The 19896-nt window shown below is 47.0% G+C and overlaps 2 protein-coding genes across 25 annotated transcripts in view; one reads left to right on the top strand and one right to left on the bottom strand.

Annotated features, from left to right (window-relative positions):
• LOC110390408 lies at window positions 2344-5251 on the bottom strand. The gene is made up of 3 exons (XM_021381719.1): window positions 5115-5251; window positions 4162-4360; window positions 2344-3019 (listed from the first exon to the last, which is right to left on the bottom strand). Exons 2-3 carry the CDS (start codon window positions 4323-4325, stop codon window positions 2572-2574), a joined length of 612 nt encoding a protein of 203 aa, XP_021237394.1. The 5' UTR covers window positions 4326-4360; window positions 5115-5251; the 3' UTR covers window positions 2344-2571.
• LOC110390401 (deleted in malignant brain tumors 1 protein-like) overlaps window positions 5114-19896 on the top strand; it is a 39621-nt gene continuing 24838 nt past the window's right edge. For 9 of the 24 annotated variants that reach the window (XM_021381703.1, XM_021381702.1, XM_021381696.1 and 6 more), the window contains exons 1-6: window positions 5117-5251; window positions 8045-8179; window positions 8414-8669; window positions 11114-11609; window positions 15664-15921; window positions 16189-18963. In XM_021381703.1, the coding sequence (XP_021237378.1) occupies window positions 18891-18963 (73 nt within the window). In that variant the 5' untranslated portion in view covers window positions 5117-5251; window positions 8045-8179; window positions 8414-8669; ... (1 more) ...; window positions 15664-15921; window positions 16189-18890. Of the gene's footprint in view, window positions 5252-8044; window positions 8180-8413; window positions 8670-11113; window positions 11610-15663; window positions 15922-16188; window positions 18964-19896 lie in introns of all 24 variants that reach the window. The other 15 variants (XM_021381687.1, XM_021381678.1, XM_021381689.1 and 12 more) reach the window with 15 other exon arrangements.

Genomic DNA, 19896 nt, shown 5'->3' with positions numbered 1-19896 from the left:
CAACAGTAGTTCAGTTAGTTTAGAATTAGCTTTCAACAACCTGTTCCAGTGCCTCACTGCCCTCTGAGTAAAAATTTCCTTGGTACTCAGCCCTCTTGGCCTTCTCGTGAGTCAGCCACACACCCCCAGTTTTGTGTCATTTGTGAATTTACCGAGGGTGCACATTATCTCATCATCCAGATCATTAATGAAGATGTTAAACAGAACTGGAGCCCCTATTGACCCCTGAGGTACTCTGCTCATTACTGGCCTCCAAGTAGACTTTGCACCACTCACCACTATCCTCTGGGTCCAACTGTTCAGACGGTTTTTGATCCACCTCACTGTTTGCTCATCCTGCCCCTACCAACATCTTCCCTCTTAGGGTCTTATGGGGGAGAGTGTCAAAGGCTTTCCTGAAAGACAATATTCACAGCACCCACATCATCCATTGGAGAAGGCTGAAGATTTCATCATAAAAGCATCATTGGGCAAATATGACTTCCCCTTGGAAGCCCCCCAAAGGAGGGCCCCCAAAGGAAGGCTACGGGGAGGGAAGGCCCCCCCTGAAGCCCCCCAAAGGAGGGCTACAGAGATGGTGAAGGGTCTGGAGGGCATAGTGTGTGGGGAGATGCTGAGGGCACTTGGTTTGTTTGTCCCAGAGAAGAGGAGATGGAGGAGAGGCCTCAAGGTGGCCTGTAATTCCATGACTCTGACTCTGTGACTATTATTTATTGGCTCTATGACTCTATGACTTTGTAATTCTATAGTTTTCTGAATCTATGATTTTATTATTTTATAACTTCATGACTTTGCAATATCATCATAGGACCACAGCTCTGAGGCACTGAAGTATATCTACCATACCCCGTTCGTCACCCCAGGAGCATGCCCCCACCAAAAACCAATGCTGAGGGAACTTCAGGCCCCAATGGGAGTGCAGTGAGAGCCCACAGTGCCTTTCAGCCTAGCCCAGGACATGCTTGCTCATCTCAGTATCTTCCAGTCCTACCCCAGTATCTCCCATTGTCACACCGGTCCTCCTCAGTCCCATGCCAACCCCATCCCAGTGCCTCTCAAACCTATCCCTGTACCCCCACGACCTCTCCATATTTCCCCACAGGACTACACGCCCCCTGGCAGCAAGGTGTTATGGCAGGAGTGATAGGAGGACAGGGTGTGGGGACTGAGGGGGCTCTAGAATGTCACAATCTGTCCCCTACCTGGCGGTGGCTTCCATTTTTACGTGCACTGAGGAAGCCTCAGACCAGTAAGACCCCACTAGAGTTCTTTATAGGGGGCACAACCCCATCACTCCTCAAGTCTCAACACTGATCCCACTATGCCTCTCACCCTAAACCCCAATTATTTTGGGTTGTGTGATGCAACCCCAAACCCCAAATTTTTCCCACAAACTGAAGATCATTGAGACCTCCACCAACCTCCTGCACTCCATGATGGCTTCATCACTCCTCAAGCTGCTCTCCTGCCTTCTTCTGTGCCTCAGCTGCCATGGTGCCACCTCTGAGGAGCAGGGCATCTGTGATATCCTGCTCACCCACACCCTTGCCCAGGCTACCAGTAGGATCCAGGTGTTGAAGATGACACGATGGTGTTGAGGATGATGTTGACAATGAAACAGAATCAGAGCTGAAGGGGTTGAAAGGGACCTCTGGAGATCATCTAGTCCAAACCTCTGCTAAAGCAGGTTCCTTGATTAGCATGCACAGGAAAGCATCCAGGCAGGTTTTGTTTATCTCCAGAGAAGGAAACTCCACAACCTGTCTGGTTGCTCCAGAGCTTGCTCCACTGTTCTATCACTCTGACAGTAAAGAATTTTTTTCTCATGTTCATATGGAACTTTCTGTGTTCCAGTTTTTTTGCCCATTGCCCCTAGTTCTGCCACTGGGGCAGAAAAGAGCCTGGCCTCATTCACTTGACTCCTGTCCTTCAGATATTTATAAGCATTGGTCAGATCTCCTTTCAGCCTTCTCTTCTCCAGGCTGAACAGTCCCAGGTCTCTCAGCCTTTCCTCACAAGGGAGATGCTTCAGGCTCCTCATCATCTTTGTTGGCCCCCCCAACCCTATTCCTAGCCCTAAGTCCACTCGTACCCCTAACTCTACCATGAACACTTGCCCTAACTCTACCTCTAGCCCTTATCCTAATCCTAATTTTTACTTCCACCTCCCCCTGGAACTGCTCTCCACAAGCATTTATGCTGACCTAAGACATCCCAAGCTGAGCCAGGACACTAGAACAGAGAAGGACGCAGTGACAGCATGGTGTCACTGTGTCTTGCCATGATGCTGGCTGTCGAAGTTTTTCTCCATGCACTGAGCCTTTCTGAAAGAATATATGCAACTTGTGAGGATAAGAATGTATTTATTGGTTATCATATGCAATCATGAGCTAGTTTGCAAGCTGGAGAGCACTGTTAGCTGTATGGCAAAGCCAGCAAGGTGGTGGTTCCATCTTCCATGGGATCTATCATCACCATACACCTCCTTCCACCACCCTTGCGGAGTCTTGCTGCATCCTTGCTGAATATCTCCCATGGGATCCTTTTGGCAGCAGTGGTGCCCATCTTCCCTCACATGTCTTTGTGGTAGGGTGGTGGATCCATTTCTTCAACCTGGACTTTCAGGATGGCTTTCTCACTGTTGGACATCTTGGCTTGGACACGAATGTTCCCCTTGGAGACTTCCAGGGTTTCATGTTCAGACTCCAGTACGGCTCGCTGGAAGAGCGAGGAGCTGCAGTGTGGTTTGCTCTTCATCATTTTGGAGAAGACATAACTGAGGTTTCCCAGGTGGTTCTCCTCTGTGAAGATCTCCAAGGCAAACTCAATTTTGTAAAGGATGTAGTCAAAGGGGTTGGAGAATGTGATGGCCACAAAGAAAGTGTCAGCCTTGAAGACCACAGTCCCCACGCTCCCTCGCAGGCTGTAGGGAGTTTTTGCAAAGGTGCATGCTCCTTTGGAGTGTGGGCCAATATCAAAGGGCGGAGTGTGCACGTTCTTGCCACTGAAGCAATAACTCCTGTAGGAGGAGGGTTGGTGAGAAGGGGCAGCTGTAGCCCAGCAGATGGAGGCACAAGGGGAGCTCATTTGAAGAAGTGCTGAATGGGACTCAGCTTTCCCTAATGAGCAAGCATCCTGAGTGCAAGCACTGCCAATGCCAAGCATCCCTGAGCCAGAATTACCACTCCCAGAATCACCAGTGCACAGCAGCACCAGAGCAAGCGTGATGGCAGGGAGGTCAGGGTTCCCACCAAGCCTCTTTACCCAGCCTTGATGGACCCAAGCTGTGCCCTCTGTGCATCTTCTACTGCCATAAATAGGAAAACCTGTTTGGCTGATGGGAACCCCATGCGGTCCTACAAGGAGAAGTGCAGGTTCTGCAGCTGGGAAGGAAAGCCCCGTCACTGAGATATGCTGGGGGCACGCAGCTGGAAGCAGGTGGCAGAAAAGGACACGATCAGCGATGTGCCCTTGATGCCAACAGGGCTGAGGGTGCTCTGGGCTGCGTCAGGCAAAGCGCTGCCAGAAGCTGCAAGAGATCCTGCCCTTCTGCTCAGCACGGCTGAGGTCACATCTGGAGTGCTGTGTCCAGTTCTTGCCCCCAGTACAAGGGAGACATGTAAAGAGTTCTATAGAGGTCCACTGAGACGGTGAAGGAACAGGAGAACCTGTCCCATTGGGAGAGCTGGGACCACTGATGCAGGAGAAGATGTGGCTCTAGGGATTCTCAGCAATGTATAGGTATCTGATGGGAGGGAAATAGGAAAAAGGGAAAGGGGCCATAATGCTAGCACGGTTTAAGTGTGTGCTCGTGACTGGCTCCCTCAGGCTGGAAGGGACAAGATCTCACCCTGATGACATCAGGTCATCTGAGCAAGGCCTTCAAAGGAATAAGGAAAGAAAAAAGACAAGGAAAGAATAGAGACAAGGAAAGGAAAGAATTGGATAAGGATGAGGACAAGGAAGGAATCTCCTGAAGTGTGTGCAGCAGGATAGTGCAAACAGAGGAAAGTCCACCCTGAGCTGGAGGAATGTGCAGGAAATTGCTCCGGCACTTGGCACTGAGCCTCTCTCCACTGGTTTTCTAAAACCAAGGGCATTTCAGGGATGTCCCTCATAGGCAGGGTGGCAGAAAGCAGCAGGGGAGCGAGGGGTACCCACCCGAAGTCCCTCAGTGTCACTGTCTTGGTCCTGTTGATGATCTCCAGACCCACGCTGCGGCATACATGGATGTCCCTCATCAGGCTCTCCACGCTCTTACCCTGTGGTCCAGAGTGATAGTCATCACTGCAAGGCTTCTTCTTTTTCTTCTCCTTCAGTGACATCTTCCCCACTCAGTCCTGGGAGCAACGCTGTGAAGCTGCAAAAGCGTTGCCGTGGTGTAAAAATGAGCAAAAAGGGGTGGGTAAGGCCAACTCCCCCTATGGGAGCTCGGAGCAGGGCATGCAGTGCTCCTCCCCCACATCCTGTAGGGGTTTGCAGGTCTCATAAAGGGCAGCTCTTGTACCAGGAATTCCTGGGTGGAGCGAAGCAGAGGGCTGTGTTCTCCTGCTCCATCCCCAGCTCTGGCTCTGGAAGGATCCAGAAGGAAAATCCCCACAGTTCCAGGGCTGAGGTTTTGTTGATGCTCAAAGAACAATGAATGCTCCTCCCATATCCTGACCATGAAGGAGGAAGTCAGGATAGCTGCTAAATACAAATTTAGGTATTCTGTCCTTAGTGTTAATCCTGATACCATTTGTCGCAATGTTATTTCTTCCATGGGTCACATTAAACTATAGGTTTACATGTGGAGGTAGAAGGGGCACAAGCAGCAGTGAATTCAACTGTTTGATGATTTAGTGCTGAGCAACACTATTTGTTTGCAATGCAACAGTTTGCTGCAATGCGATGCAGCACAAAGCTTATTCAGAGTGATACAACACAGTTGAAGGCAGCATCCAGGCTGGGAAGGAGTGGGCTCCAAAGCTTTGGAAACATGAAGAGGAAGTGCTGAATTAGGCATCACTCACAATCAAAGCTCACGTGCCCCTCTGCTATCTGAGGACAAGCAGGAACACATGGGGGGGGGGTTATTTTCTGCCAAACATCTCAGCCCTTCTAACATAACTCACCCAAACTACAGGCTGCAGGCATTACCGTCATCTTCTGATGGAATAAGGGTTCCAGCTGAGCCATCTGATTTTCAGATTGCGCCTCAATGAGACAGGTCAAATGGAGACCACCATTCTAGAGGACAGAAGCTGCACTGGTAAGATCTCTTCTCAGCATTCTCTTCTCCAGGCTGAACAGCCCCAGGTCTCTCAGCCTTTCCTCATACAGGAGATGCCCCAGGCCACTCATTGCCTTTGGGCACTGCACTGGACTCTATTCAGCGGTTCCCTGTCTGTGTTGAGCTGGGGAGCCCAAAAATGGACTCAGCACTCCAGATGTGCTCTCTCCAGGGCAGAGTAGAGGAGGAGGATCCCCTCCCTCAACCTGCTGGCCATGCTCTTTGTAATGCCCCCAGGATCCCATTGGCTCATGGTCAACCTGTTGTCCATCAGAGAGAGTCAGCCTGGGTTTATTAAGGGGAAAATCCTGCCATTGTAATTTGATCTGCTTCAATGACAAGGTTGAGCCCCTTGTTTAGCAATGCCTTTGCCTTCTGAAAACACATATTAGAAACGGGGTGTTGCAGCAAAGCTTCTAGTTTCTCAGGTAAAAGAGATCAGGAGCCTCTGCTGAAATGGCATTTCTCATCGGGCTGCATCTAAAATGGGGATCCATTGTTTGTTTGTTCCAGCAACAGCTGCCATTGCAGAAGAGTAATGTGTTATGCAGCTGAATTGCCCCACTCGGTCTGCTGGACGTTCTTTCTCCTAAGCTGGGGTGGTTTGCTTTTAAGATATTGCCAGGTATTATGACTATCAGCCATTCATCTTACCCCACAAATAGTGAGCAGACCAAGAGCCCCACGAGCTCTAATCCTCATAACAGGACTGCATGGGACCTCCGCAATTGCTACTAAATATTGTGATGCTTGAGTGACTGCCGTCTCCAGGTGGATTATGTGGAATTCTTACTGGAGCTGACTGACTGAAATGTCCACCTCTTGAGAGAAGGAAGCTTCTCGGGTGGAATGTGGTGACTCACTGGCTCTATGATAGTTGCCTAACCAACATAAGACCTGCAAACCTAAGCTTATCGGCAGCAGCAGAAGAGTGTGGTGTGCAGACTCAAAGAGATAAAGCAGAGAGGGTGGAGCGGAGTGGAAACACCAGGGCCAAGTGCTGTGATAACACCACAGGGATGGGAATTTCGTGGTACTGCGGGACTGATAAATTCAGGGTTCTCACCCTGAGCTGGCAATTTCCCACCTTTCTGTCAAAAACATGTTCAATGAGTAAACGTTAAAGAAATAAAGTATGTTTGGCTAGAGTCACTCAAGCTCCACCTGAAAGTAAGGAAATACTACAGACAGCTTAAAAGAGAAGGGGATTTGGGGAAGGTACCATTGCAGACCAGTCAGGAGGATGCTGCTGGGACCAGGCGATGAGCTGAACCTCTCCTCCCCCACAGGGATACTTCTTGGATGAGATTCAAATACTCAGTTGCACCAACTACTTCCCTGGGAAACTTAGAAATCTCAATGGGTTATTCCATGATTTAACACGTTTTCAGCTGGCTGTATTATTCACTTTATTGATACTCACACGTGCTCTGTAGACAGTATGTTTATCACCGGAAATCCAGAAGAATCTGCAATCTGTTGCTTCAACAAACAGCACTATTCACTAATCCAGACATCAGAGTTCCCCCTGAGTGGGACCAAATTCCCTGTGGGCGACCTTGTGAGCCCATCTGAACGTGACCAGACCGGCAGCGCCAAACTGGGTACTGACCTTTAACGTAACGGGGGGGCACTGGGTTGTTGAAAGGAGCCGTGCCCATAGGATGGCACCATCAGCCCAACACGGGGACATGGGGTGCATGGGACGTGCCCTGCTGCCTTGCTGTAGCTCAGAGATTTGGCAGTTGTGGCACCAGCCCTGCAAGCCCTGGCCAAGGGTTTGGGGGTCTTTGTGAAAGAGAAAAGGGTACAGCCCTGATCTAGGACCAAAGTCCTGCCCAGAAAAGGGGTACAAGGAGCAGTGTTTTCTTCTTAATACCTTCAATTCACTTCTTGTAACTCGTTTTCCATGCTTTTGCCCCAAATCCTTTTTTTTTTTTTTTTTTTAATTGCCTAAATCATCCAAACCACGCAGCAGAATCAGCTTGCAGAGAGGAGGGATCTGACCTTGCGCAGGATCCCAAGTACACAGCGTAGCCATGCTGCCCTGCTGTGTGCTAATGCACAACTGACCTGTTGATGGCAGAGCCTTTAACTGTCGGCGCTTGGTCCCGTTACAGAATTCCCTCAGTCAGTGTGGCATCAGAATAGCAAGTTCTCAGAATAGCAAGTTTTCTTAATAGCAAGTTCTCAGAATAGCAAGTTCTTCACAACAACGTAGATAACAAACAAAGGGTTGCTTAACTGTCCCAGAAGTGACCACATTAGCTGTGCATACTAAAGAGTATTCTGTTTACACCTTAGCCCTGTCTCCAGACTCCGGAGGCCTCATAGAGATAAGATCTACCAGAGTCTGTTGGGCTCTTTGTTGTTAAATCTCCCCCCACATTTAACTTAAAACAAAGCATCTTGAAACAAGCCCACATCCCCTGTGCAACACCTCATCCTGCACAACTGCACGATTCTTGCAATGATTTTCTGCTTTTCAACCCCTCTGCAAGGTTTTGGATTTGTCCTTTCCTCAAAGCTTCAGGAGCTTCTCCTCCAGCAAATGCAATAGCTGTGCTGTTAGCAAGCCCTTGCTATCCTGATGTATTTTGGCTCCAGCACTGAGGGATGTGTTACGCACGGGGAAGGAAATCCATCTGCTAGAGAAAGATAAGTGAGGCCCCTGCTCTTCTAGGGAGAGCGGTTTAGTTGTTATTCTCGCAGCCTCTGCAGTGATTGGTGCAAGAATGGAAACTTTTTTCTACTTTTTTATTTTTTCCAAAGATGTTTGGCTCAGCTCCATCCCATTCTGCACACAACAGAAGTCCTGGGGCTTCTGGCTGCACGCTGCAAGCACTGAGCTGTGCAATGGGCTCATGGAAGGGCTGAGACGTTCCCCTGCATGCTGAGCAGCTGTGGGTAATTATATTTAACTGTGCTTGGTTTTTAATAATTATTTATTTTTCCATCTATTAATTTAATTTAATTTTAATATGTATTTTTAAAGATTTGTTACCAAACTGTTGCATTGTTCATTTTTCATTTTTCACCTACCTCTCCCTGATGTTTCCTGCAGGGAGCATGGACTTTTCAGTCCCGACATTAAAAAAAGTAATTCCAAATTTACAAAAAATGCATTTAAATCCCCTCTAGCAGCAGCAGCAGAAAGCAAGCAGCAAAGGTGCAAAAGATCATTGGACCTTTTGGAATCATCTTTTGTGGCTGTGTCCCCACAACTCCTGCAGCATGACAAGCTGAAGAGTCCTTGGCTCTGTGCAAGCACTGCTCTGCAACAACAGCATCTGTGTGCCTTCATTGTAGGGCAGACCCAGGAAACTGCAACCTTAGCCCTGGAGCCCCTGGAGACTACAGGTTTCTTCTCTTCCTCTACACAATTTGGGCACACTAGGTAAGGGTTCCTCTTTGTTGCCCTGTGTCTCCCAGGATGGGGTCTAACTTTGATTTACTTGCTTGCTGACCTCTGCTTTCAGACCCCACCTCCAGACCAAGCCATCTCATTTGGGTAGGAGTTTCTAGCTTTGTCTCCTCCAACCAACCCACACCAGGCCCGTTTGTTCTTCTGAGGTGTCCTGGGATATCCCAGCCACCAGCACATCCTATGGGATATGATGTGGGACTTAGAGGTCCCTCTGGACCAAGCTCCTAGGGGCATCTCCAGTTAATGGAGGGTTGGATCATCTCATCTCCTTCTCCCACTGCTCCAGTGAGAAATCAGCAAACTCGGTCTCCTTGCTTCTGCTGCTCATCCCAGCTTGTCCCATCTGTTATTAGTATGGAAGACTGATGTGACAGCTTGCTTCACTGGGGCTTGGCTCCAAGCTGGTCTTTGCCCAAATGTCCCCGCCGCAAAGGCAGGAGAAACCAATAAAAGACTGAGAAGCAAAAGGGTTCATGTCCCAAACACTCAGTGAAAGAATAGAAGGTTGTCACCTCACTGACATAGCAAAGCACTGCTGGAGGAAGGGGTCTTCAGAAAGTGAGGCAGCCCTTTTTGGGACCTATCTCCTTATCTTGTGAGGCCACTCTGCCCCAAGCCTGTAGCGTTGCCTGGGGTTGTTGCGGCCAAAGTGCAGGACTCGGCACTTGGTCTTGTTGAACTTCATCCCATTGGCCTCAGCTCAGAGATCCAGCCTGTCCAGATCTCTCTGTAGGGCCTCTCTACCCCCAGGCAGATCGACACTTCCTGCCAGCTTGGTGTCATCTGCAAACTTACTGAGGGTGCTCTCAATGCCCTCATCCAGGTCATCAATAAAGATATTAATCAGGGCCAGCTCCAATACTGATCCCAGGGAAAAACCACCCATGACCAGTCACCAGCTGGATTTAACTCCATTCACCACCACTACCAGGGCCCGGACCTTCCAGCCAGGTTTTCGGCCAATGAAAAGTACACCAGTTCAAGCCATAGGATGACAGCTTCTGCAGGAGAGTGCTGTGGGAAACAGAGGCTTTGCTGAAGTCTAGGTAGACCACATGTAGAGCCTTTCCCTCACCCACTAGGTGGGTCACATGGTCATAGAAGAGTTAGGTCAGATGTTAGGAGGAAGTTCTTTACTCAGAGGTGGTGAGGCACTGGAACAGGCTGCCCAGAGAAATTGTGGATGCTGCATTCCTGGAAGTGTGGCCTCACCTCCAGCACTGTTTGCCAGTTTGGGTGCCACAATATTAGGGAGACATAAAAGTATTTAAAAGCATCCAAAGGTGAGTTGTGAAGGTGGGGAAGGGTCTGGAGAGTAAGCTGTACGAGAAATGCCTGATATCCCTTGGTTTGTTCAGCCTATACCCCCCTGCAAAATCCCCAGTATCTGGCAATATCCATTGCCAGAAGCAGCGCTTACGTGGATTGATGGAGTGATGACAGAACTGGAAAAAAGAGTCATGGATAAAAGGACTCATTTGCCTTATAAATCACCAGTGTGGCCAGTGAAAAACCAACTGGACAATGGTGTTTCACAGTAGAATATCAACAGTCAGATGCTAAAACTGCACCTTTAACTGCCTCAGTTGCAAACATTGCTCATAGTGACACTGACACAGCTCACTCCTGATTGGCTGCCTTAGAGGCCAAAGATAAGTTTCTCACGATTTTTCTCCTTGAGCAGGGTAAGTTTGTTTTTATCTGGATGAAGACCAAGTATACATTTAAGAGGCTTCAATGAGGATATAAACACTCTCTAATACCCACAATGCTTTGTCTAAGTTTTTAGCAGAGATTCCTGTTCCACCTGACCGTACCATATATCAGTATATTGATAACATCCTGATAAGAGGAAAGAGCTGAGAAAGTGTAGAAGACACAATGGAAGACATTTGGGGAATACTAATCAAATTAGGATTGGAACTTTCAGACTCAAAATGTCAGGGACCAGCACAGGATGTTGAATTCCTGGGAGTCTGGCGAGTTAGAGGAGCTGCTGTTACTTCCCAAGACCCCCTAGAGAAAATAGAACAGGGAAAAGTCCATCTAGTGTAAAAGAGTTACAGTAATTTTGGGGAGCATCAGGCTACTGGTGGAAACATATTCTTGGCTTCTCCGTTATTTCACGTCCCTTGTATAATTTGCTCAAAAATGGAAAATCACAGGAACGGACTGAACAGCATATAAATGTATTAGAACTGTTGATAAAAGAAAGGAGGCTATTCCAACAGCTTGGCCCCACAAAGCTGACTGACCCTATCCACATTCAATGGGTGTTTAGTGAACATGGTTCCTATTGCGACCTATGGCAAACAGGGCCAGAAGGGCTGAAAAGATCATCAAATTAGCACTTGGTAGATCTCACTTTATTTTTAATACAACTGAGCAGGTTTTCTTTCCTTTTGTGTTCACAGGAGTCCCAAATGACCCCACACATGGACGGAGGGACCTGTGTCTAAGGATGACCCAGCAGACTGAATTAATCTTACTATGTTTTAATCCAACCCTAATACAATCCCCTTTGATTTGTGGCCAGAAAGACCCTGAATAGCCATGGTCACAAGCTTAAGTGAAACACACAGGATGTAGGGGGTTATACTCCACCAAGGAAGATTTAAACTTGGCTGCTGTGGCTATGCATGGAGTCAAAATGCATTCCAAACATATGTGGGACTGGGATAGAAAGACATGTCTTCCCTTCTTGAGAGGAATAGATAGAAGATAAATTCAGATACAGTGTAGAATGTTCAATGGATCTACGCGGGGAAAGGTCATGTGAAGTACAGCATCCACTTGTACCTCTGGCTTAGGAACGACGAAGTATTGTGCTACCAGAAGGCGGCATTGTTGGTATAGCTTTACCCTGGTGGAACCCCTGTCTGTGACTTACCTTCGGCAAGAAAGACAAAGGTGAATAGGGCTTATGTTTAAATTTGTAGTTGCATTGGCCAAAGCACAAGACCCTTGTGCTGCAGAAATACACTGCAGCACTGGAACATGCCAAAGCCTATTTTAGCTTTAAAGTGTCTAATAAATAGTAGTTTTTATTTAGTTTTGGTTTAAAAACTATCTTAAAGTGCCTACTTTAGCTTTCCATGGGAATGAAGTCTGCTTAAAGGATGAATGGGGTTGGAGCCACTCTCTTTGGACAGCTAGGCTCCATGTCATCCTGGGGAGAAAACACAGATTGGCTGCTGGGTAATTAACAGGTCTGCTTACCAAAGACCCACCAGAGTTAGAGCAGTATACACTGCCTCATTCAAACCAGAAAACTACAGAAGTGGTAGTTATGAAATAACAGAACCAAATATAGATTGCTGGGATAATTCCACTTTTACCAAACCTACAACTGCATATTGTATTTGAGGCTTTATAGGCTCAGACTTACTGTTTGAGACTATTTGAGTTTATGACTGACACGTGAGGTATATGGAATCTGTGTACCAAGGATGTTTATGGATCCATACCTACATATAAAGGATACAAGCCAAATCTATCTGTAGGAGCACTAAGAAACAATATTACCTTTTCTAGGCAGAAATAGGTCATAAAGGATGAAAACCAGCAGATTCTGTCTCTGATAAGGAAAACTGGAGACACCATTTCAATAGGATACAGTACTGAAAACAGCACTGAATGTGCCACCATCTCTCGGATTACTATAGAATATCCAGAAGTGAACTCAAAAACATCTTAGATTACATACTTTCCTGTCCTTATGGGTGCAAATGTTGGTATACATTAATCGTATTTTGCTCAGTGCTCTTCATGTGTTTCTGGGCCAATTCTGAGGTCCATTTCTGCACTGTGCTCCAGTTCAGAACTGATGTTAAAATTGATGTCATTTGTATCTACTTGGCCTCCTACTGAGCTGACTCCTCACATCTTCAACACAGCTCCCTACATAATTAAAAACAGGAAAACAGCAAGTTCTCTTTAACCCTAGTTGGTCCTTAAGAAGGGTAGAGCTAGACCTGCACATCGCGGTCTCAGAAATTAAATCAAACATTTCCAGCTTTTTTGGAACTTCTCACACTGGCTGGTCAGCATGGTTACATGAACGATCTTTGAAACAACCTTGATGCATGCCATGAGTGCCACTGGATTACTGGGAACAGGATTAGGAATATTAAATAGCATGGATGCTGAGGTCCTAATGAACAGAATAACTACTACAGACCACCTAAGGAAATGGTTCCTGTCTGACATTTTACCTGATTGGGAAAGAATTGGAGGAAATGATCATTCATTGATTGTAAAAGACCTCAGAACAACCCAAGGTGATAGTTCTCTTGCCTTGAGCTGCATCCAAGCACTCTTACAGACACAGTCTGTAGCAGCAGCTTTTGTTAGAGATGGAAAGAGAAGAATCTTACCCACTGAAATCTGAAAACTGATCTAGGACTGCACCTCAGAATTTGGTGACAATTAGTCAAATTTAACTATAGTGCAGTAATGTTTGTATGAGAGCCTGTTTTGATTTGATAGTCATAGATACACTACTACTACTAAATAGATATATTACTATTTATCAAAGGGTTGTGATAAATGGTTCTGTGTCAGGGTGGAGGCTGGTCACGAGTGGTGTCCCCCAAGGCTCAGTCCTGGGACCGGTGCTCTTCAGTGCCTTTATCAATGACATAGACGATGGAATTGAGTGTACCCTCAGCAAGTTTGCAGATGACACCAAGCTGAGCAGTGCAGTCGATACATTGGAAGGAAGGGAAGCCATCCAGAGGGACCTGGACAGGCTGGACAAGTGGGCCCACGAGAACCTAATGAGGTTCAACAAGTCCAAATGCAAGGTGCTGCACTTGGGCCAGGGCAATCCCAGGTATTTATACAACCTGGGTGAAGAACTCATCGAGAGCAGCCCTGTGGAGAGGGACTTGGGGGTCCTGGTGGACGAGAAGCTGGACATGAGCCAGCAGTGTGCACTGGTGGCCCGCAGGGCCAACTATGTTCTGGGCTGCAGGGAGAGGGAGGTGGTGGTCCCCCTCTACTCGGCTCTTGTGAGGCCCCATCTGGAGTACTGTGTCCAGGCCTGGGGCCCCCAGCACAAGAAGGACGTGGAGCTGTTGGAACGAGTGCAGAGGAGGGCGACCAAGATGATCAGAGGGCTGGAGCACCTCTCCTATGAGGAAAGGTTGAGGGAACTGGGCTTGTTTAGTTTGGAGAAGAGAAGGCTCTGGGGAGACCTCATTGTGGCCTTCCAATACTTGAAGGGAGCGTATAAACAGGAGGGGGATCGATTGTTTGTGAGGGTAGATAGCAATAGGACAAGGGGGAATGGTTTTAAGCTGAGACAGGGGAGATTTAGGTTAGATATTAGGAGGAAGTTTTTCACACAGAGGGTGGTGACGCACTGGAACAGGTTGCCCAGGGAGGTTGTGGATGCCTCGTCCCTGGAGGCATTCAAGGCCAGACTTAGACTTGGATGTGGCTCTGGGCAGCCTGGTCTAGTGGTTGGTGACCTTGCACATAGCAGGGGGGTTGAGACTCGATGATCCTTGAGGTCCTTTTTAACCCAGGCCATTCTATGATTCTATGATTCTATGATTCTATCGTAGATATAGAATAGCACAGAATCAAAGAATAACAGAACTGCAGAGGTTGGAAGGGACCTCTGGAGATTATCAAGTCCAACCCCACTGCTAAAGCAGGGGCCCCAAAACTGATTGCAAAGGAAAGCATCCAGATGGTTCTTGAATATATCCTGGGAAGAATTCACAGCCTCCCTTGGCAGCCTGTTCTAGTGCTCTGTCACCCTCACTGCAGGGGCACTGTAGGGGAGTAGAGGGGGAGGATCACTTCCCTCAACATCCTGGCCACGCTCTTTGTAATGCATCCCAGGATACCGTTGGTCATCTTGGCCACCAGGGCACGCTGTTGGTTCATGGCCAGCCTGCTGGCCACCAGGACATCACCAGCTAGATGAATTGGGCAGGGTAGTAATTGTGAATCCATAATCGTGATAATTCATTTATTGAATGCGATCAGTGCTGAATTGGGCATCACTGGGAATCTCAGCTCAGACACTCCCAGCCCCTCCGATATCCGAGGACAAGCTGGAGCACAAGGGGGTTTATTTTCTGCCAAACTTATTTCCCTTTTCACATGACACAAGGAATCATAGTATCATAGATTTATAGAATCATGGAATCATACAACCGTACAGCCACAGAATAAATGAATCACAGATTCATATATTCATGGAATATAGTTCATATATAATTCATAGTCATTGGATCATGGAATCATAGAATTGTAGAACCAGAATTGTGGAATCACAGAACAGTAGAATCACGGAATCATGGAATCATAGAATCATGCAGTCAGAATCAAAATCTCTTAGATTCATAGAACCAGAGAACTGTAGAATCAGAAAATCATAGAATGACTTGAGTTGGAAGGGCGGAGGAGAGGGATTCGGAGTCGGTGATCACGAGTGGATTATAGGGAACAAAATAAGGGGTTTGGGGTAATATCCTCCAGTGAAGGAAATGGTTGGGCTGGAGGGGCAGGAGTGAAGGAGCTTAGGGGATCCTGGGTGACACTGTGGTGGAACTGCTTATCTTGATGCTTATACAGGGCTATCCCCAGGTGCCTGATGGTGACTGGCAGCTGGTAGTCATTACCATGGGGCTGTGATATGGTTGGGATAATAGCAACATGCAGCTTCCACACCGCTATCAGCTGGATCAGCTGTATGAAGCTGCTCTGGGCATGAGGCATCAGGCATGCAGACAAAGCCCTGAGTGCTCCTGAGTGCAGAAATTTTCTCAAGTGCTTTTGGTTTCCATTTCTCACAGAGAAAATGGGAAACATCCAAGAATGTGCTGTGACAGGAGTTCAAGTAGCAGCAGGGCCTTCTGAGCAGAGACAGCTCAGGGTCATTGCAACTCCTCCATGCCTTTTTCTTCTTCTTTTTATTTTTCTTCTTTTTCTTCTTCTTTTTCTGCAGGGCATGTTTCCTGGTGACTTCCTTGTTTCTATTGTGTTAAATGAGCATAAAGCGCAGCCTGTCCCCTACCAAAGCTGCATGCAAAACCAGAGAAAGGGTGCCCATGTTCTGTTAATCTCCAAAACTGGGATAATCCAGTATCTCCCCGTGTCCCTCCAGGCCATCCTCTTTCTTGGCCATCATCTCACATCCCTTCCTATCTCCATCATCCACCACAGCCATTGACCAAATGCCACGCTATTACTGAAGAGCAAACAGGTGAGAACAACTGGTGTAGGGAGCCAGTTCTTGGTGTTCAGAACTTCCCTTGCAAGACTTGTATCCCTTTTCAAAACTTTTATCCCACTAAAGTACTGCATACTATTATAAGACCTGCATTCCCTTACAAGACCTGCATCCCAAGACCTGCATTTCATTATGCAGCATCCCTCTCCTCTTAATTTATTCCCCATAACTTCCAGTGCAATTTCCCCTCAAGTAGACCATTTCTCTGTGCATCACCCAAACCCATTTCTTTCCACTTAGGATATTCCCTGCATCTGGTGGTGGCTGCTGCGTTTTACAAGATGAAGGTTATCAAGAGTAGCCAACGTGGATTCACCAAGGTGAAATCATGCTTGACCAGTCTCATAGCCTTCTGTGATGCCATCACTGGCTGAGTAGGTGAGGAAAGAGCAGTGGATGTTGTGTATCATGACTTCAGCAAGGCTTTTGACACTATTTCCTGCAATATCCTTGTAATGAAGCTTAGCAAGTGTAGGCTAGATGAGTGGACAGTGAGGTGGGCTGAGAACTGGCTGACTGGCAGAGCTCAAGAGGGCTGTGATCAGCAGCACTGAGTCTAGATGGAGGTCTGAAGCTACAGGTGCTCCCTAGGGACCGGTGCTGAGTCCGCTCTTCTTCAGCATCTTCATCAGTGACCTGGATGAAGTCCACCCTCAGCAAGTTTGATGATGACACAAAGCTGGGAGGAGTGGCTGTGGAAGATGAGAACTGTTTCTTTCTTTTGCCTCAAAGCTTGCTTCATGAGGCCTTTTTGGTGATAAGACTCTAACTGACAAATGTGAATTATCCAGGGTGTTGAGCAGTGAGTGTCACCGTGCCAGGGTACTTCTGCTTGTGATTGTAAAGATAAGCAGAAGTGGGACAAGCAGCCTTTTTCAGGGGTCCGGCTTGAAGGAGCTGACCACTGCAAAAGGTGATGATGCTTATTTATGGCATTGAAGGCACCACTCCCTCCTGGCTTATCTGTCGGGCCAGGTGTGTCATTCTAACATAGAGAAAAGAAAAAAACTGTGAAATGGGGGATAAAAGGTCCCCACTAAACTCAGAACTTTGGAGAAGAACTCCCAAAGAAATGAACCCTTGGGAGGAGAACTCCCAGAGAAATGAAACCTTTGGGGGAGAAGAACTCCTAAAAGAAAAGAAACCTTTGATGGTGGAAAGAACCTCCTGGGGCCCGCTTGCTGCAAAGCTTCCTGGCTTTCTCCCATCCCCTGTGGTGACTGGATGAGATCAACAGAGGCACTACGAACAACACTGGACCCACGGTGGTGACTATCTCTCTCTTGCTTTCTACAAGGACTCCTTGCTTTTTCCCACCCCTTTTCTATCGCCTGCCTTCCCTTCCCCTTCTCCCTAAGCAACTAGGATTTGCAATAAACTGGTCAGGCTAACATTTGACCCGTTGTGTCTTAATCTCGCAGTCGGGTAGACATATATTAGAAGAACCTCCTTTCTCTCCTATAGATTGGAGCGAGACAGTGGCTGACCCACCAGAAGGCTACATTAGCTGGAGGGTTAGACTACGTGATCTCCAGAGGTCTCCTCAACCTCTACAACTCTGTGATTTTCTGTGATATAGCTGTATAGATTATCTGCATGAAAATGCAATAGGCCTCAGTTTGAGAGGCTGGAATCTGGAGAATTAATAGAACAAGCAAATGAAGCTAGAATATTTTGTAGAACTGGATTGTCTCTCCAAAAATCAATCAGACCTCTAAGAACAACTCTTGTCTAGCCTGTCTACCAGGAGGGTTTTCTTATAGGGTGCTTCTCTAATTTGGAGCACTTTTTTTTCCCCCTGAATAGCGAGTGGCCTCTTCAGGAATGCAAGTGCATGGAATTTGCATGCACAAAAAGGAATCTGCGTAAAAAAAAAAAAAACATAGCTGATGCACAAGTGTGTGAAAGTCTGTGAGCTTCAGGGATTGGTTTGTTTGTTATTGTCACAAGGAGCCATGGGGCAGGTGCTTGACCCCAAAGAAACAGGGGAAATGCAAGAAAATACTGAGCAAAGCCAATGTCCTGTGCATGGGAAATAGCTGGAAACCCAAGTAAAGTGGTTACAACAAATTTTAATTTAATTTCTTTGTACCTTGGTAAGTATGAAGGAATCACGTCTTATTAAGATGGTGGGCTCCATCTTTCCTTAAATGAAGACCAAAAACTGAATTTGGAGTCTGAGATTTGCTGGCAGGAAGAAACCCAATCCCTATTCCGGAGGTTGAATCATAAAAAGAACCCAAAGCTGGTATCTACCTCAGCCATTTTTGACCTGTCCCTTATGATACATGACTGAAGGCCATGGACCATGGAGAGTCCTATACCTGGGGAAGAATAACTGCATGCATTGGTACAGGTGAGAAGCTGACCTGCTGGAAAGGAGCTCTGTGGATAAAGACCTAGGCATCCTGGTGGTCAACATCCTGGACTTGGGTGAGCCAAACCAGAAGAAGAATCACTGGGGTTCATGATGCCATAGGTTTTTACATGGTTTTGTGCCTACTGGGTGCTGCATTTCCTTCGTCTATCTCCTAGGAGAGAAAGGAGAAGGGCTGGGCAGGATGATGTGCTTTCAAGCCTTGCAAATCCCCTACCCTCTCTCTGTTGTCCTCTTACAAAATTCATCCAGGGGACATGACCGCAAATGCCCACAGTGTTCCCAAAACACATTTGTTCATCACCATGGATAAAGTTCCACTTCCTGAAAGTGGAAGATTCAGTTCCCCTTCAGAAACTCGGCTCTGTGTTATGCAAATGCAAGCAGCAAGCGGGGTAGCAAGAGGAATGCATTCTCCTGCAGCTGCTGCCATGGTGTTTTGCTGAATTTCCTCTCCATTTGCTGGTGGTGGACTTGAGCTCAGTTTCTACAGAGCCCGTCTCCTGCGTCCCACTAGGTAGGGTGCAGATTTTTCAAAAGTCTTCTACAGCTGGCTGGGCAACCCATGGGGCAGAGGCTGCTTGCATGTACTTGGCTGGAAACCGGAGGGATCCTCCTCATACTCGCGGGGATGTGTGGTGAGTGCCTTGTGTTCCCACATTTTGGGAAAGACCATGCTGGAATGATGTTCTCTTCATTTCTCTGCAGCTTAATTACTATTGCTCCAAGTTCATAAGGTGCATGCTTAAAGCAACCTGTGTGAGTTTCTTGAGTACTGGTGGAAGTATGGTGCAGAACTTCCAAATCCAGCTGCAGAAGACTTTGAGTCTCCCTCAAAAGTGCTGGTACCTTCTAGAAGGTGGATGCCATAAAGAAACCAGAGTGAATTGCAGAGGGAGGATAGAGGCAGTCAAGTGAAAAGTGTAGAAATCAAGTGTGCTGAGTGAATGTGTTGCTGCCATTTTGATAGACTCAACTATGTGTTGTAGAGCTTGAATGGCTGAAAAAAGAGGGGGAATGGGAATTACCCGTCCTGTGATGGGTAGTGTTATCGGTCTGGTGTGCTTGGACCAGGCTGATCTGAGGTAGCAGGGTAGGTGTTTGCAGAAAATAAATGAGCCCTTAGGTTCCCTGTGCTGTGGTCAAGGCTGTTCATAAAAAAAAAAAAGCCAGGCAAAATCTGTGAGTGCAGCATGTGAGTGCACAGCGTTGCTAAAAATTCCTCCCACAAAGAGCCTGCAAATCATCCATTTAATTGCTAAATTATCTTTAGGCATGTACGTTCATCCTGAAGCACACACACTTAAAAAGCAATTGACAAGATGTCGTAATGTATTTTGGCATTTCCTGTTCTGAGGAACTGTATTCATGTCTGTTTGTAGGTGGAAAAACGGTTTTGCTCAAAGGCCAGCTGCCATGTGTCCTTGTTAAAATTATTATAATAAAATTATAATTGTTTGTGTCTTCCTCTTGCTTATTCCTGTAGAATAGAGAAGACAGGTAGACTCTGTTAAGATGCCTTTCCATCAGCTCTTCAGTCTTTTTTTCTCAAAGATTTCTCACTAACTTCT

Source organism: Numida meleagris, linkage group LGE64 (genome assembly GCF_002078875.1).
Source record: "Numida meleagris isolate 19003 breed g44 Domestic line linkage group LGE64, NumMel1.0, whole genome shotgun sequence".
NCBI lineage: Eukaryota > Metazoa > Chordata > Aves > Galliformes > Numididae > Numida > Numida meleagris.
Note: the sequence above shows the minus strand (reverse complement) of the source record. Positions and strands in the feature narration are given on the sequence as shown.

Excerpts from the sequence above, each read along its gene's own strand:
- LOC110390408 (XM_021381719.1), bottom strand. The coding sequence starts at position 4,325 with ATGTCACTGAAGGAGAAGAAAAAGAAGAAGCCTTGCAGTGATGACTAT. Across the intron at positions 3,020-4,161 it reads GTGACACTGAGGGACTTCGG|GAGTTATTGCTTCAGTGGCA; the intron begins GTGGGTACCCCT and ends CTCCTCCTACAG.